General features: G+C 47.3%; 1 protein-coding gene across 1 annotated transcript in view; it reads right to left on the bottom strand.

Moving 5' to 3' along the window:
• SRRM4 (serine/arginine repetitive matrix 4) overlaps positions 1 to 17,811 on the bottom strand; it is a gene marked incomplete at both ends in the record, with an annotated part of 150,324 nt that extends 132,513 nt beyond the window's left edge. Inside the window, one exon of the mRNA XM_080941386.1 lies at positions 17,681 to 17,811. Coding sequence (XP_080797512.1) covers positions 17,681 to 17,811 — 131 coding nt within the window. The remainder of the gene's footprint in view (positions 1 to 17,680) is intronic.
• Between the last annotated feature and the right edge of the window lie 347 nt (positions 17,812 to 18,158).

Here is an 18,158-nt window from a genome sequence, read left to right as displayed (position 1 = left end):
ATGCTATCCCACCTGTACTGGCTGATTTTGTGTCAACTTGACATAAGTTGGAGTTATCACAAAGAAAGGAGCCTCGGTTGAGGAAATTCCTCCAATGAGATCCATTGTTAGGCATTTTCTCAACTAGTGATCATGTGGGGGAGGGTCCAGCCCATTGTGGGTGGTGCCATCCCTGGGCTGGTAGACCTGGGTTCTATAAGAAAGCAGGCTGAGCAAGCCAGGGGGAGCAAGCCCGTTAGAAACATCCCTCCATAACCTCTGCATCAGCTCCTGCTTCCTGACCTGCTTGAATTCCAGTCCTGACTTTCTTTGGTGATAAAGAACAACATGGAAGTGTAAGCTGAATAAACCCTTTCCTTCCCAACTTGCTTCTTGGTCATGATGTTTGTACAGGAATAGAAACCCTGACGAAGACACCACCCCCCATGAATCACTTAATAGACAGCAGAGTTATTAGGTTGACTATCCCAGTCTCATCACAAGGCTGATTGTCAAGTAACCTTTATTACTCTTGGTACCAAAGAACGAACCATGTGTGCCCCAGGTCCAAATGTGTACACACAGCCAAGAGATACCTCATAGGGATGCAGAATATTACTTGTCAGAGTGGGGACATTGAAAACTGACATCAGAGGTTTGGGGAATGAAGCAGGGGTCCCGTGGCTGAATCACATTCAGCTCCAACTTACGCTAGAGTCGGTCCGGTCACCCCAGTTTCAAGCTGCTTCTTGAGAAAACACTGCAGCAAATGTAATTACAGCCCAAAGCAGGGTTACACATGGCTGGATGGTTTATAATCACAGAATCTGTATTTGAACAGTAAACACGCCTTTCCTCTCCCTCCTTTGTGCCTGCCTTCCGGAAGACGCCTCTTACAGAGCAGCGTCACCCTGCTGTAGCCTGCACACAGGTCTGACAACCCTGGGATCATCACTACAAAGCAGCCACCAAAAAGACAGAATCTGCGGCTTTCGGTTATTAATACTTTCAGGATGTATGTGGTTTCTTGGTTCCAAGTGTTTGGGTTTTCCAGCGAGTCATTAGGACTGTGTGTGTGTAGTTGGGGAGCGGTAAATATAAGTGGATGTTATACTTTGGTTACAGTATAACAAGGCCAACTCCAGCCATTCCCATGGTACTTGCTCACACATATCTTTCGGGAGAGCCAGTCTGTAAAGTATCACTTTCTCCTGTAAGATGGCCCGAGGTGTGTGGCCGGGTCTTGATGGTGAGATGCACATCTTTGATGTGTGCCTATGAGGGGCTCATTCCCAGTTTGATGTCTCCAGTTGCACAGTAGCCTTGCGGGAGATTGATATGTCTCATTCTGTGGCTGATAAAACTCAGGCTTGCAGGGGTGAAGCCACACAGTAGAAACACCCCTGCTATGCTATCAGGTCTGGTGCAATAGACCATGTGCCAAGTGCACACACAGCTCAGCCCAGAGCACAGAGGGAGGTCCTTCCCAAAGCCTGTCATTGTTTTTTAAATGTTATAAAAGGCAGAGTTTCACTATCTAGCTCTGGCTGACCTGGAGTCTTTATGTAGAGCAGGCTGGTCTTGAACTCATAGAGATCTGCCTGCCTCTGCCTCTCCAGTGTTGGGATTAAAATCATGTGCCACCACACCCAGCCAAGTGTTTATTTACTGTTACTGTATGTGAGTGTGGGAGAGGGTGCTGTAGTATACCAGCCTGGTAAGACCCTGTCCAAAGAAATAACAACAACAACAACAACAACAACAACAAAAACAACCAGAAGAATGTCCCCCGTCTGCTTTGTAGGTATTGTGAATTAAATGAACGAACACACATGATTGCCGTTTTCATAAATAACTCCTAGTTTTCACATCTCGGAAATGGAAAGGAAAAACAAGCCTCCCCCTTTCCCAATGATTCCATCATTTGGGACTCTTTAAAAATGCACTGCACAATTCTACAGAGAAGATAAATCACCCTCAAGCTTCACACAGGCAGGACACAGCTGGGGAAAGATGCGGCGAGAGAGAATCAGGCCCTAGGAGCCCACACACCCACACACACCTTCTGCATGATAGCCAGGTGCTCCAGGCGAGACAAAGTCGGCACTGTCCAGACTCCAGGGTCCAGCAGTGGGTCTAGCTTCTGCAGTTCACTAGCCCCCTGCTGGTAGCACACCAAGCCAGAAATAGCACCTGGATGCAGGACATGTATGTACTCCATCACACGCCTGAGGCGACTGGGAAATGTGTGTTCTCAGCTCAGCATCCTCATATTCAGGAGCCCTGCCCTGCTTGCTTCTCCGGCTCTTCATACCCCACCAGAGAGTTCAAACAACACCTTCCCCCCTTCTAAGACAGCCAAGTATCCTGAATACTGCCCTGCACTTAGCTTCTCTAGCACTCAATGGCTCAACAAACACTTACTATCCACCCAGCGTGTGCCAAACATCAAGGTAGATGCTTCCCCAATGCATGCATACTACGTCCCTTTATTTCTGAGTCCTCACCCACCCTGATCCCACTCTGGGGCATTGAACACTATAGATTCACACTATATGTGGGTTGTGTCCTGAGTCTTGTGCTATGCTGAGAATATGGAGATAAATAAGACAAAGACCCCTGGCCACATGTATACATCTACACCGTATTAAGATGGTCTAACATGATTCTCTATTGACACTTCTATCTCTCAGCCTAATGGTTTATGTATTTAACAGTAATCATGAGAGCTGGTTAGCCACTAACTAGCTTCCTTAGCCTCAGGCCAATGATACTGCCTTCTGAGATACTGTTTGCTCCTCTGCAAAATGTGTTGTGGTAGAGAAATGTTCTTCCTGAAATGGACACTAAGGTAATGAATGAATAAGCATGACGTCAGTCAATGGCATGCATGGTGGCTCCTCTATAGTGACGAGTTGATATGATCCCTCAAAGTAACACCCTCTTCTCCAAGAAAGAGATACATATCATGTGTACCACAGCCTCCTTATTCTGCACCAGTGGCAGACATCACTAATGGATCTTAGTGTCCTACAGTCTTCTTATCCTGCACCAGTGACAGACATCACTAATCGATCTTAGATACAGCCCCAGAAGCCACCCCAATGCAGTACTTCTGGTAGCCATGATTAGTTGACTATAGCTATTGATCATCTACAGAGCTCTACCATCTGTTCTCAAACACATAGTTCAATATGTTGTCACACTAGGGAACATCTCCTTCCTCTTGGAGCACTCTCCTTGGGTGTTGGGATGACCTCCCCAGCTGCTGAGCCCTGTCTCAGGCTCAGATGTGTGCAGAAGGTGCCAGTTAAATGCAGGCACCAAGCCACGCCCTCTGATCAGCACAAATGCATTCATCCACATCCATTCTGCCGACTTGCTAACTGTCTTGGAGAAGATTCAGGTAAAAGAACGCAGCATGTGAACATGTGTGGTGGAAAGCTGGATAGCTAGCATCTCCAGGGTGTGGCTTTGCATTGTGGCTCTTCTCCAAGCTTTTTACATCCATGCATGTCGGTCAGCATCCTTGTCTGCCCACTGGTGGTACAGTCTCAGAGGCCTGGGGGCGGGGCTTAGGAGCTCGTGCATGTGCAGTGGGGTAACACTTCCGATATACTAGCTAGCCTCTGTGGATTTCTTGTTTTCTCTATTTCCCCATTCAGTCAGGTCAGGGCTCTACCCTCTCTGCCCAGGGAGCTGCAGACAGTAAGGATGTAAACACATCTAAGTGTTTGCTTTTTAGGAGCCCTGAAGCCCTTGGGAGGGGGGCACTTAGGAGACAGGCTCAAAGAAACACAAAAGAAGAAAGAGTCCCCTGAACAAAGAGATTGCTTCTAGGTAGGCAAGGGAGAAAGATGGAGGCAGGAGGGAGGAAGGGAGGGAAAGAGGAAGGGAGGAAGGGAGGGAGCGAGAGACAGGAACCAGTCAGGTGCCACAGGGGCAGGGATGATATACATCACTATGGCAACATGTTTCAACTGATAACCAATATCTAAAGCTCTACTGGGCTGGGCAACCTTGGGCAAACAGAATGACCTCTCTGAACTGTCTTCACTTGCAATACAAAGGCTGATTTCAATGTGTGCATAAATACGAGGGAACAGACAGTAAACCCTGGGGTTTGAGAAATGTCTACTTGCCCCACCTTCTACTTCCTCTCTGGGCCTACGCCTCTCTGGGATGCCATCTTGAAGTTTAAGTCTGGTCAAGGATACACGTGAAGGTCAAGAGCAATAGTTCTCAGCCTTCCTAACGCTGCAACCCTTTAATTCAGTTCTTCGTGCTGTGGTGACACCCCCCACCCCTGCAACCATAAAATTATTTTCATTGTTACTATACAATGGTAATTTTGCTAGTGTTGTGAATTATAATATAAATGTCTGATATGTGAACCTTGTGGGGTCACAACCAAGGTCAAGAACCACTGGTCTACAGGGACTTGCTGCTTTTGTAGAGGATCTGGGTTCAGCTTCCAGCCTCTATACCCCCACAGTGATCCGTAACTCTGCGTTCAGGGAATCTGATGCCCCCTTCTGGCCTCCATGAACACCAGGCATTCACAGGGTATGTGAATTCGGGTGAGAGACTTAGACATTTAACATAAAAGATAAGTCTTTAAAAAGGAACAAATATGAGTCATAGCTAATACCAGCTGTCTCCTTCCCTGAAAACACGGCCCATGTGTGAGGATGGAAGTTTTGAGCAACTTACTTGTATGCTAAACATGAAGACAGGTGAGGGTTCAGGTGACAGTGTGAGCACCAAGTGTCACCTTCAAGGCTCCCAAGGTTCCGTGGGCTGTTTGATTAACCTTTAAGGACAATTTTACCCAGCAGGCTTTGAGGTCTTCCTTCTAGGTGAGAGCCCAGTGCAGGAGGGATTATCAACATCCACAGCTTGCACAGCCCTAGGGGCTAAACCTCAACTTAAGGTAGGTACTTCCTCCTGTCCCAGAGCTCTAAAAAAATCAGAGAAGCATGCTGGCAAGACAGGGGTGGGGGCCCTGGAAGCGATCCTTACACTCTTGAAGCCTCACCTGAACTACAGTCGTCACATTGACCCTGCAAGACCATGACCTTTACCTAGGAGCCCTCCTCCCCATTCTATAAAATGGAGTTGTTGATGCAGAGGACTGGGGCTGAGATATGAAGAAATTATCACCGTATGTTGCTAATACGGAGCCTGCTTTATGAATGAGAGAGGTCTGCAGTCTTGCTGCACAACTTCCGTTTTGTGTGGCCTTACCCAAGTCACTTCCCTTCAGGTGTGGCCTCAGTTCTGTTTCTGACCATGGCTGACTCCCAGTCTGTTTCCCCACAGTTAATTATTTATAAACACGTCTCCCAGACCCTAGTGTAAGCAGCTTCAGAGTGGAAGGTGTTTTATTAATTGCCAGGCTTTGCCTGTGATAGAAGATCAATGCTGGGGGAAGGCATGGGCGAGCAACTAAAAGCCAGATGTGAAATCCCTTGACGTGGGTTTAGGGGAAAGGACCATGGTGAATGCTGTAATTGTTTGTTTCTGACAGGAACAAAATAATCACAGTCATGGAAATCTTCAGAGCAAAATTAACCCCGAGCAGAAAGGAAACTGGGGGTCTCTATGCTCTGGCTGCTGTTTGGGTTTTGTGGCAGCACCTTGCTCTGTACCCAGGCTGAAGTTGAACTCCTGAATCTCCTCCCTCGGGTTCCCAAGCACAGGGATCACAGGTGTGTCTCACTGAACCTGGCTTCTAAGTGTCTGGAGAGTGTCTGAGATTAGAAGACAGAAACAGATGAGTCGAACTGTTAACTTTTTCAATTAGTATCAGTTGGGTGGGAAGACGGATAGATTGGGTATGTAGATGAATGGGCAAGAGATGGACGGATGGATGGATTAAAGGGTGTGTGAACAGATGGGTAGACGAACAGTTGGGTACATGGATGGATGAATGAGTGGGTGGATGAGAGGGTGGATGAATGGATAGAAAGGGTAGTCTGAAAACAGATGAATACATGGAGAATGAATATGTCTACATATTGAGTGAATGACTAGATGGATAATGGGTAGATGGATGGAAGGACAATAACTAGATGGTGGGTAAATAGCCAATGGATATAAAATGTATCATGAAAGAATGTACTGGAAATATAATCAAGGCTGGTCCAAGTTCTCAGCAATCACAAAGAATCATGTGTGTGAAAACTTACCATGGCTGCCCAGTGCCTAGGCCTAGGTGAGCTAGCCTGGGGTAGATGATGATTGGGCCTAGGTGGACTAGCCTAGGGTAGGTTGTTTCAGTCAAAACTTACTCTCTTTGTATATATATATATACATTGTATATATATATATACATTATATATATATAATATATATATATATATTAGGAAACTTGCTTAGGCTGCAACCTTAATGTGGCATCAAACTGACAACTCCCTAACAGAAGCAGCAGGCCATGTCCAGTGGATGGGAGTCCTGAGCCATGTTCTCTCCCATGCCCCACTGTGGTACCACGATGGAGCAGGATGGAGCCAATATCGGTGAGGAAAGCAGCTTGTCAAGAGCTTTGGAGTTTCCATATGGTGCCCCGATTTCCTTCCTACGTCTGACAAGCAGAGCAGGTGTTCCAGTGTTACCAGCCTAAGATTCGAGCCCTAGCTTGCACATTACCAAGCTTTGTGACCTTAGGTAAACCACCTAGCTCTCTGACCTTCTCAGCTACAAAATGTCACAGTTACCTCAAAATACCCAGCTACCTCAAAGGACAGCTGACTGCAGATAAAGCATTTTGCACAGGGTTGGGAAAACACCAAAATACTCCTAAACCATCCCCAGTAGTTATGATTGTGTTGTTTGATGGATGGATTCTGGGAATGGGGAGCCTGGGATTTCCTTATTCTGTGTGGCTTGGGCATTTCCCATGACTATCATTTTTGTAGTCAAGTATATAGACCTCTTGAACTCACCGGTTGGAGGTTTACCCCAACCAGGGGTAAAACATCACTGTGTCTTACATGGCTCTCTAATCCACATTCAAATTCTCTTTGGACAAGAACCTCTATGGCTCAGAGCGACCATGTCCAATTCTCAAGTGCCACCAAGGGTCAAAAATCAATCACCTCATCTCTGTGTTACAGACCAGACTGCAGGGCTCAGGGGTAGCTAAGGGTATGTTCCTGGTCACACAGCTTTAACCAGAGGACCAGAGCTCTTCCAGCTCCATGGCCCCCACCCCAGGCACTTAATGAGATTCTGCTTGGTAAATGAGTGCCCGGGTTTTCCTGCGGTGCGGTGGCTAGAGGTCTGGGGGCACAGAGCACAAAATATGGAAGGCTATAGCAGGTGAAACTTTGGACCCAAGTACAGCTCACAAACATTAGATACCTTTAGTAGCAAGTCACGTGACCCACAGCTGAGATCTCTATGGCATCCCCTTCATCCTGAGATCCAGTGGGGGTGAGGAGGGACAATACCTCTGTCTTCAGCGGGACTCCACTCTCAGCTCCTGGACTAAAACCACTGCAGGAGAGTTGATGAATTGATTTATTACATGCCGGTCCTCACCATGGTGAGGTGAACAGACTGCCCTGGCATACAGCCTATTCAATAGATGTGTCCGGGTCATTTCTGCCCTTGCTCTGTGGGTCTGGGCTGGAGGTGTACTCCACTTGGATATAGAGACTTTGTAACTCAGAGGGATGGAAAAACAAATTTGGAATACTGTAAGACCTCAGTTCCTTCCCCCTGTAAAATGGCTGTAAGATTGACATCTACTGTTGTAAAGACATCTACTGACGGGCACCCACAGTGGGAGGTTCGACAGCACTAATGGCTGGAAGAGTGTGTCCATTGCTACACAGTTTAATTCCACACAACTTGTGCCTCACCTCTGAGCCTCACCCGTCTATTTGTACAAAGAGGCTGGCACCGGGTTGATAATGGCCTCTCATCATTTCTGCTCCAAACATCCTGTAACACAGCCTCCAGTCCACACAGGACCAGTGCTCAGGCCCCCACCCCATCTCTGGAAGTAGACAGGGCCCCAAAATCACCTGCCACCTGGCTGTGGGAGGGAGGTTTGGGCAAGCGAACTGGACAGACAAAAGCCCATTGTCTCCTGGGAGCTCTGAAACCTGATGCCCGAAACAGCCTAGCTGCTTGTCTGTTCAGCTGGGCGCAGTCTGGGGCAGATGGGCATCTCATCAGGATCTCCAGGTCAGTCAGTGGACAGCATATGCTGCAAGAGACCCTTAAGGGGCAGGAAGGGGACTGAGGTGTCAAGAGAGGGCTAGTGTTTAGTCAACTGTCTACAACAGAGATAGTCATTCAAACCAGAGACTGCTGCACTAGAACCAGTGCTGACTCTCTCTCTCTCTCTCTCTCTCTCTCTCTCTCTCTCTCTCTCTCTCTCTCTCTTTCTCACTCTGTGTGTGTGTGTGTGTGCACGCGCGCGCACGCGCACGAGCATGTGTGTTTGAGACAGAGTCTCACTATATGGCACTGGATGACTTGGAGTTCACCATGTAGATTAGAGTAGTCTCAAACTCACAGAAATCCACCTGCCTCTGCATTCCCAGTGTTGGGATTAAAGGCATGTGCCACTATATTAAAAGTTCTTCTCTTGAATTATGTGCACGTTTGTGTGGTGGGATGCACACTTGTGAGTGTGCAGGTGCCTATAGAGCCCAGAAGAGGGCGTAAGATCCCCTGGAACTGGGTCTGACAGGCGTCTGTGAACTGTTTAATGTGGACGCTGGGAACTGAACTTGGGTCTTCTGTAAGAGCAAAACATACTCTGAACTGCTTAACCATCTCCCTAGATCACTCACTCTCTCTCTCTCTCTCTCTCTCTCTCTCTCTCTCTCCCTCCCTCCCTCCCACACACACACACACACACACACACACACACACACACACACACACATTTCTCAGCAGGTGAATAATGAAACATCAATATCCACATGTATTTATAAAGTGCATATGCACCATGTTACACACTCTAAATTGTGTCTCCTCAGCCTGGAAAGGGAGGCATGGAAAGGCCTCTGGGGTCTTCAACCCTAGCATTCCAGGGCTGCCCCGTGCGGGCTTCCGTTTTTCCCATCTGTGTTTTTGGCTGTGTTATCTTTGCTCATTATCATATATTTAATTCCTGTAGTAAGTTCTAGGATCCCACAAAGACAGGGAAAGATGCTGTCTCTGGCTCAAACTGTTCTCTAATGAATCCCATAGAGAAACTTTGTATCTTCTGAATTCTGGAGACTGTGTTGGTCACCCTAGCGTCTTTGTAACAAACAGCGGAGTTGATCATACTCAGAGACAGAAAAGGCTTATTGAACTCCTAGTTTTCTCTTTCTACCATATGGATCCCAGGGAGTGAACACAGGCCAAGCTTGGCTGCAAGTGCCTTTACCCACTGAGCCATCTCACTGGCCCAAGCCTCTCTTCCCACAGGCCTATAACTGTCATCCAGGCTTCCAGTTCTCTGGCTAAGGTTAACTTTTAATGAAGCCAGTGAACAGTCACCCATAGGTGGGTTTCTGCTCTGGGCAGGATTTGAGCTGTGAGAATCCACCGATGAAGGGTTTCTCTACATGCTTCATATTTGTGTCCAGAGGATCCTCATATTTGTTTGGAACAGGCACATGCAGAGATAAGTTACTTAATAACTGTTTAGGCTTCATTCCATTCCTATATTTGCTTTGGCTTTGTTTCTTATGACATTTTAATCCGGAACTTTAGTTCATGGAGCTCTGTGCAGAGACTGAAGTGTGTGGAAAATCCCTCTGTAAGACTTCAAGATGGGGGCGGAGGGGCTCTGAGTGCAAGGGACAGCTGAGGTCCATACACCATGAGACATATAAAAAGACTCATTCCCCTGCCATGTTCAAAATAAGATTTACCACCAGAATTCAGAGGTCTAAATAGCATCTTTTCCAGTGTCCTGGTCTGATGGACCATGATCAGAGAGACCGGAAATTTCACTGTTTAGCCTTAACACAGGCAGAAGCTACACTGTTCAGAGTCATCCCTGGATGTATTAGTGTCTGGGCAGAAGCCCATGGGAGTTGAACTAGGGACCCAGAATGCCAGGATCAACAGACCCCTGGGGAGACTAGGTGTTGAGACCATAGGGAGTTTTTACAAGGCTCACAAGACTTTCCTTATCTATCTCCCATTGCCTCTTGGGAAGCATCTAGATCTGCCACTTATCCTCTCTCTCTACTGTTCATCAGATGGCCCAAGCATGCTTCCACCCCAGGGCCTGTTCATCGCTGTTTCCTCTAACTCAGATACGCTGTCCCCTGGTTGTCTTCCTAGCCTGCTCTCCCTCATCCAGATTCCTGATGACTACAATCCACAAAGTGGCTCCTTTCCTCACCCTACACCCAGAAATGTCACCTTACTTTCTATTTGTTTATTTATTTGGTTTTTCATTCCATGCCTTTTTTTCTTCCAGAAGAGCCAGGACTTCCTGTTGCTCGATTGCTACCATACTGTGTAGTATCTCAATAAAACTGATGCAAGCTTGCATAGGTGAAAATACAACTCAATGTCGCAGCCAAGGGCAGCTCTTTTTGCTTTGTGGATTCTCTTCCTCCAGTGGCAGTTCAATGTCTGTGGGCTCCCTGCCACCCGTCTCCCAACCATCACTGCTTGTTCAAAGAACACAATGCATTTATATTAGCTATCTAGACCATGAAGGACTAGAAACCTAATGGCCCACGCCAGAGACAGTGCCCTTGAGCCAACAGCAGGGAAGTTGGAAATTTTGTATTATATGAACCACTCCCTTCCAGTGACCACAGGTGATACCCCACACAGCTAAGCCCCCCCATAGGTGATGCCCCCCCACAGGTGATGGTCCTGCTTTTACTCTCCAAGACCCTCCTGAGCACAAAGACCTTATTCCTTCCTCCTCATCACATCTTACTAGAAGACTAAAATAATGACCAAAAAAAGTCATACCCATTTCACAGGTCAGATACTTAGGGAGAACTGTAGGCATGAGCAAGTATCCCTGTGCCACACTGGGGGTCTCTCTTCCCTGTTTGAACCATACCTCTGGATCTTCCTTCCCACCCCCTCTGGAGTACATAAACCCGACCACCCGGAGTCTCCTTTTCTGAAAATTATGAAGCTCTTGACCGATAGAAGCCACACTTCATTCAACTTCTCCTCCCCGGCTTGTAGAAATAATAAAAACTGTGATTTATTATTGATAACAAGAACTACCACAGAAGAAGTTCTTTCCATGTGCCAAGCAGGCAGTACAGTCCATAAATGAGCTCATTCAGTCCTCTCAAGGGTTCCTTGAAGTGGTTGCTATTATTAGCCCTATTTTATGGATGAGGAAATCGAGGCTGAGGTGGAATCACTTGCCAGCAGTCTCCTAGCCACTGTGTTTGTAGGTAGTAAGAAGAATTGGTTTGGCTCCTTTGCCTGGCAGATTCTGCACACAGTTCTGTCTCTTTGGAAAGCTGCAAAGTCAGGTGCAGAAGTAAACAGTGGTGCTCAACATGACAGGTCTGACAGTACACACTGTCACCCCAGTGCTGGGGAAGCAGGGACAGGCAGGTCTCAGTGGCTCACCGGCTGACCAGTCTACCCGACTGGGCAAGTTCTTGAGGAATGAGAAACTTTGTTTCAAAAGGAAGTAAAGAAAAACAATGGATGGCCCGTGCCAGGATGATAACATCCAACTTAGTTCTCTGGCTTCTGAGTGTACACACATATACATGTGCACGCAGACATACACACACACAGGAAAGAGAGAGAGAGAGACAGACAGACAGACAGAGACAGACAGACAGAGACAGAGACCAGGCACAGACACACACACTCATAGTATTGGCATGAAGGAGAGGCAAAGACAGGGAGTCTGAGCACCCCATGAGCATCCTTCCATGCCTTAGAAGAATCTCAGTAACAGGCCATCTACACCCCTCTCTATTCAACACTGAAGGAAGAACAGACTCAGCTGTCTAGAAATCAGGAACAGGTTTTTAATTTATTGTGACCCTGTACCATACCTGAGGTACTCATGGAGCTCAGGTCCATTATTGGGGCATTATTACAGAAATCAGGATTGGGGGGCTGCTCCCCACTATGTGGTGGTCTGCCAGTAGCAGTCCATGGGGACTCACAAGTCCAATGGCATTTGATCTAAACTCCTGACCTCTGCTGTATCACAGGCCCACTCCTTGAGTCAGACAGACATCTTTATCTGGGGAGCCTCATTCTGACAGGAGGGAGAATTTGTTGTTCAATGGCATTGATTGGAATCCTCAGAGTGTCAGATAGAGGTGGGGCAGGGAGAGAGCTCAGCTTTCCCCAGATTGGAACCTTGCATATTCGAACAACTCATGCAGTGTCCCTTGAACATCTCTACGCTGTGCTTCCTTATGGTACTGCTTTTGCCAAGCAGTCACAGGGGGAGTATTGCAAAGGGTCCCCACCACTAACCCCCGTGTGCCATTCTACAAATTTCAATCTTTCAGATGGGAAAATGTTTGACTCAAGCAAAGTCACTCCCTTCCCTGAGAAGAGCATGTGTTCATCGCCAGGGCAAGCATTTTCTTTGACCCTCAGAACTCTTGGCTCTTAAACACTGAGTTGTTAGTAAAGCACCATCCCAAATGCCCCTCATGCTGATCCCAAGGCTGGAGTGAACACAATTGTGTGAACTGATTGCCTGGCACCAAGGGGAGTCTCAAATTAAATGGTTCAGAGGCATTTTTTTTTCCTTCTGCTTTACAATTTGGCCATCTTTCCCCCTCATGCAGTAAAACCTCCAATAGTTTGGAATTTATGAGCTTTTGGACAGGGACTGAGCTCCAGTCAGCTTCTGGAGTATTCTGCATGGAAGGGATTTTCGAAGAAAATTAATAGCTTGCCAAACAAATAGGAAGGGGAGTGAACAATCTATTTAAGCTGGGGGGGGGGGGGACAGCTGAGAGGGAAGGGCTGCCCTCAACGATGCGCATCTGCAAACAACTCATATGCTAATCTCAAATGATTTTTACATGTTCATTAAGTCCCCTGCTCTGACTGTTTATTGATATGATTATTACGGTTTGGGCTGGCTTCAAAGGCTAGTTTCTGCTGATCAGGAGCTTCTTAGGTACAAACTTTCTTGAGGCTAAGAAAATTAAGGAAGGAATTAAGGGGCTGTCTAACAATGTTCTTTGGTGGGGACAAGACGAGAGAGCTCCCTGTATGTGGTTGATCTTACTGATTCCTGGGGAGGGGGTTCTTGTCAGGTACTAGCTCTGCTAGAGTATCCATATTACATAATTGATCATGCTCTCTCTCTCTCTCTCTCTCCCTCCCCCCTCTCTCTGTGTGTGTCTGTCTGTCTGTCTGTTTTTGCCCCAACCCCCATCATACAGTTTCAGCTGTCAACTTGACACAACCCATAATCTTTTGGAAAGAGGGAGTCTCAATCTAGGAACAGCCACCATCAGACTGACCTGAGATCAAGTCTGTGGGGGCATTTTCTTGATTAATGATTGATGGGGAAAGCCTAGCCTATTGTGGGTGGGGCCATCCCTGGGCTGGTGGTCCTGGGTTCTAAAACAAACAAACAAACAAGCAAAACAAGCTGAGCAAGCCATGAGGAGTAAGCCAGTAAGCAGCACCCCTCCATGGCCTTGAGTTTCAGCCCTGACTTCCCTCAGTGATGAAGGGTGACTTGGAAATAAAAGAGGAAACAAACCCTTTCTCCCAATGTGGAACATGGTCAGTATTTTATAACAGCAAGAACAGCAGCAGAGAAGCAAACTAGACCATCCTTTTTCTTTCTTCCCTTCTTGGTTTCTCTCTTACGTTCCCTTCCTTCCTCTTCCTCCTCCTCTTCATTCTCTCTCTTTTTTTCTCCCTCCATCCTCCCCCCACTCAGAGCCTCACTGTGCAATCTAAACTGATAATGAGCTTACTACCCTCATTTTTCTTCAGTGTCCGGAGTGCTGGGACCTCGGGGGTGAACCACTAAGCCTGGATTTCTTATTTTCCTCTTAAGATGTTCTTGATATGAATTAGAAATTACATAATTGCTCCAGATTTGATAAACCCCAAAGTAAAATTATAGCATCGAAAAGTTAAAGATGGTCAATTCTTGATGTTGCCTATATAAACCAAAGGCTGTTATTATCTAAGTTGTTTAAGGATCAGTTCAGAATCCAGATACTTCTTCATTGTGTCCCACCCCCCAACTCAATAACCAGAAAGAAAAAGAGTAAGCCTTCTGTGCTGGGTAATCTCAGTTAATTTGATGAGAGCTAGGGCTACCAGAGAGGTGGGTTTCTGGGCATGGGTGTGGGAAAGGAAAATCTTCATTAAAATAATTGAAGAGGGAAATCCACCACTGTGGGTGGCACCATTCCCTGAGCTGCGGCTGGAGGGAGAAAATGGCTGCACCTGAGTGTTATCACCGTTCCTGGCTATGAATTCGATGTGATCAGTTTCCTGAAGTTCCAACCCTGATGACCTCCTGCCATATTGTTTTATACCCTGGATAACAGGCTGAAATTAACCCTTTCCCTCTTTAATTGCTTTTCAGTTTTGTTTTTTGTTTTTTGATTTTTGTTTTGTTTTGTTTTGTTTTGTTTTGTCAGAGTATCAGGAAGAGAAAGAAACTAAGCCACTTACATGGATGGGAAACTCTGGGATAATTTCCACTTAATCTGATGTGTATTAATTTCGCTGCAATATAGTCACGTATCCAGAGCTGGACTTTCATAACGCCAATTGTTAGCTTTATTTAAGGGAAAAATAGAACAGAACTGGAGACTTTTTATTTGCCTTTATCTGCTATGAAGTTCCTTCCAGGACTGAGGTCTATCAAGCAGACACTGCGTACATCACAGAGTTTCACTCAGTCCTCATGCTGGCTGAGGTGGTCATGGGTACAGTTTATATTTTCAAACTGACAAACAGGTGAGGTGAGGTAAAGGCTTGAAAGATCCAGGACGGCACCTGGGCTTGTCTGATGCTCTCCCACAGAAGCTCTTAAGCAACCACTGTGGTATACAGTGTCTCACCTTGCCCTGCCACCCTGCCTGACTGAGCTAGACATCTGCTCGAAATTTGATACATGATAAAACTCTGCCTCATCAAGAATGCCTCACAGGAGGGGGAGTGGAGGGGGGAAGGGAGGAGCCAAAGGGAATTGTGCTTAGGAAGCAGTTGTCTGATATGGGTATGTTGCTGTGAAATTAACAACTTAAAATCCATACCTCAGCCTCAATGCTAAGTTGCCTCAGCCACAGACTTGAAATATACGGGGAAGGGTCCCTGTCTCCAACCAAATATTAAGTGTGTGAGCAACAAGACAGACTGGTGATTTACCCTCCTCCTCCCCCATCTGCCCACAGACAGTGACTTGTGTCAGTCTGACTGAGCTGGATTTGACTCAAACAGCTTAACATTTTCTGATGAGAGACCAAGTCTTGACTCAGAAAGGGCTCTGCTGAAGCCACCTGTGCAGCATCTTTCCCCTTTCTCCTCCAGAGCGCTTGACTTAGGGAGCATGACATTTCCACCCTCAAGTAACACAGAACGCCAGAAGGGAGCAGGGAACTGACCATCACTGCATGTCGCTGGCGTGGGCGAGAATGGTAATGAGTCTGATCTTAAGTCACTAGTCAATCTGTTGAAACACAACTGAGCCCGGTCCTTTCTGGGGTCTTGGATATAAATGCTCCCTGAACTCTCTACCCTACACTAGGTAAAACATCTACAAGCCAGGATGTGCTCCACAGAGAGGAACTGCCAACCCCAGGAGCGTTCTTGTATAATATCAATCGAGAGCTTATAAGAACTCTGACATAAACTTCAAAGGTGTTTTTTGGTGGGATAGAAACCCCAGGACATTAAAATACATCAAGGGCAAGGAAATACTGAGGGCCCGTGGAACTCTTGTAAAGTCACATACAGCTTAAATTAAAATGAATAGAAGCCGGAGGCTAGGATGTCTCACAGTTGAGTCATATGATCAATGCTAATTGGCAACAAAATGGTATTTTGGCAGCATTGGACAGACAGACAGATAGACAGATAGACAGACAGAACCCTGAAGGTTCCAAGCATGATAATATTAGGGGCACTCTTCCAAATTAAAAGGACACCAAGAACCTGATTTCCTGCCTGTGTATCCATAAAATAGGAGACAATGGACCAAACACTTCTGCTGCCAGACAAATTTCCCCTGGTTCCACCGCAAGGCCATTTTCTCTGGCCAGTGCAGCTCTGATGTGCCAGTGGTACATTCAGGAAGGTGAAGCCGATGGCAGAAGACCAGGGACGTAAAAGTGCTGACGTCAAACTCTCCACCAAGAACCTCTGAGCAAGCAGACAGTGCTTTAATGACATCTGATGTCACGCGCACCCCTAGACCTCCCCACCTCTCCAGCCAGAATCAGTGGACCCCCCCATCTCCTGTGCACAAGTCCACTCTGGCTACAGGATCAAAATTCTGCTACTTCTTTCTGCTTCCTGTCCACCCATTCCCCATGCAGGATGCTTCATTCATTTGAAAGACCTGTTTGAGCGTCAGTCAGAACAAAGAAAAGTTCCTGGATGTGGGTTCACTCTTCGCAGATCTATTTCTCCAGTCAGCCTTCGTCGACCCCACACTTGCTGGGAAGTTCAGAGTTAGTTGAAGCCGGATGAGGCATTCTGTCAGCCTCTCTCTCCCAGACATGTTTTCAATCCATTCCCTAATGCATCCTGCCAGGATTAATCAATCCTGCGAGTGGTCCCCCCAGATTGTCCCTTTAACTCTCAGAATCACTCAGCCAGCAGCACCAAGAAATGAGTTTCCATACAGCCTTGATTTTCCCTGACAGAGGGCACAGCCTTCTCAAAGTCTTCTGAATCTCACTATCTAGGAAAATATTGGGCTTTTCTCTGCCACGGAAGTCTCTGTGCCCTCCAACCCCCTCTTCTTTTCACACCTGCACCCCGTTCTTTTACTCCTGCCTTCTTATTTCTTCCTTTCCTCTCCCCTCCTGTCTTTTTTTTTTTTTAACTACCGCTCCAGCGCCCCAACTCATTCCAAAGTTCAAAGCCACCGGGTCCTTAAAGAAATAAAATAAAGTAAAACTTTCAAATATTACCTTCATGCTAACTTTGAGCTCAGAGTTTTGGTTTTGGGTGCCAGAACGGAAAGAATCCTACACCACCAGCAACCTCGGCTAAGGCACAGAGGAGGGTGCTGCTTGAAGCGAGCGTATCTGAGGAAATAGCATATGGGCTTTTGTTGAAATGTTCAGAGCCCACTAGTTTCTGAGCTGAAGGTTAGAATGCGTGTATAGAACACAGGCTGAGCCGAGTTCATGTTTGGTACAGCATCCCTTGCTGCCTCAAATCTACCACTGCTTTGCCCCCCTGACCTATAAGTTTGTCGATAGCTAGAATAGTTTTCAGTCAAGTACATTCCCTGAGCCACACCGCCCACCCTAAGAAAGCAAAGGGGTTTGCATAGGAGGTGCGGAGTCTGAGGGAGTGTTGTTCCCCATCAAAGAATTCCTGTCCCTTTTCAACAGCCTCTTCCTTACACAAGTGATTATTTCTCATGCTCCAGCGTAAGATGCCCGGTCTGACGGACATAGTCCAGGCACCCTGGCCCAGCAGCCTGTGTCCGCCTGTCAAGATTCTGGGGCACAGGCAAGAAAAGGGGAACCTCCCAGTGTCCCTAACTCATGGACGAGGTCATTACCTTGGCATCGGCTTGCGGGCTGTGATACTAGCGACGATGATGCTCTCGGGACGCGGAGTGGCCACTGCTTTGAAGGTCCCTTTCCAGAACTTCTCAAACAGCTGTTTCTCGCCCTGCTGCAGGCTCGCCATCCTCAGAGCTCAAGGAGCCCGGGAGCCCGGGGCGCTGTCCGAAGTGCTGAAACGTGGATTCCAAACCCGCCGACACGCCCTGGGCTCCGGGGCGCTGTCCACGTGAAACCCCCAAGGGGTGGGGTGGGGAGAGATCGGAGTTCAGGGCGGGGGATGGGTTAGAACGGGACGTCTCCGGTTAGGCAGGCAGCGGAGAAAGAAGGTGGTCCCACGGCTGGGTTCACCTCTTGGCTTGGTTCTGAGCTGCGCTGGGAGCTGGCTGAGCTCCGCGTCCTCGGCAAAGCAAAGCTGGGCCGGCTTTCTCTACCGCGCAGAGAACAGAGAGGAGGCGATCGGGGCGTCTGCCG

This window comes from Micromys minutus (genome assembly GCF_963924665.1).
Source record: "Micromys minutus genome assembly, chromosome: 29".
NCBI lineage: Eukaryota > Metazoa > Chordata > Mammalia > Rodentia > Muridae > Micromys > Micromys minutus.
The sequence above is the reverse complement of the archived record's forward strand: the minus strand, read 5'-3'. Positions and strand labels throughout refer to the sequence as shown.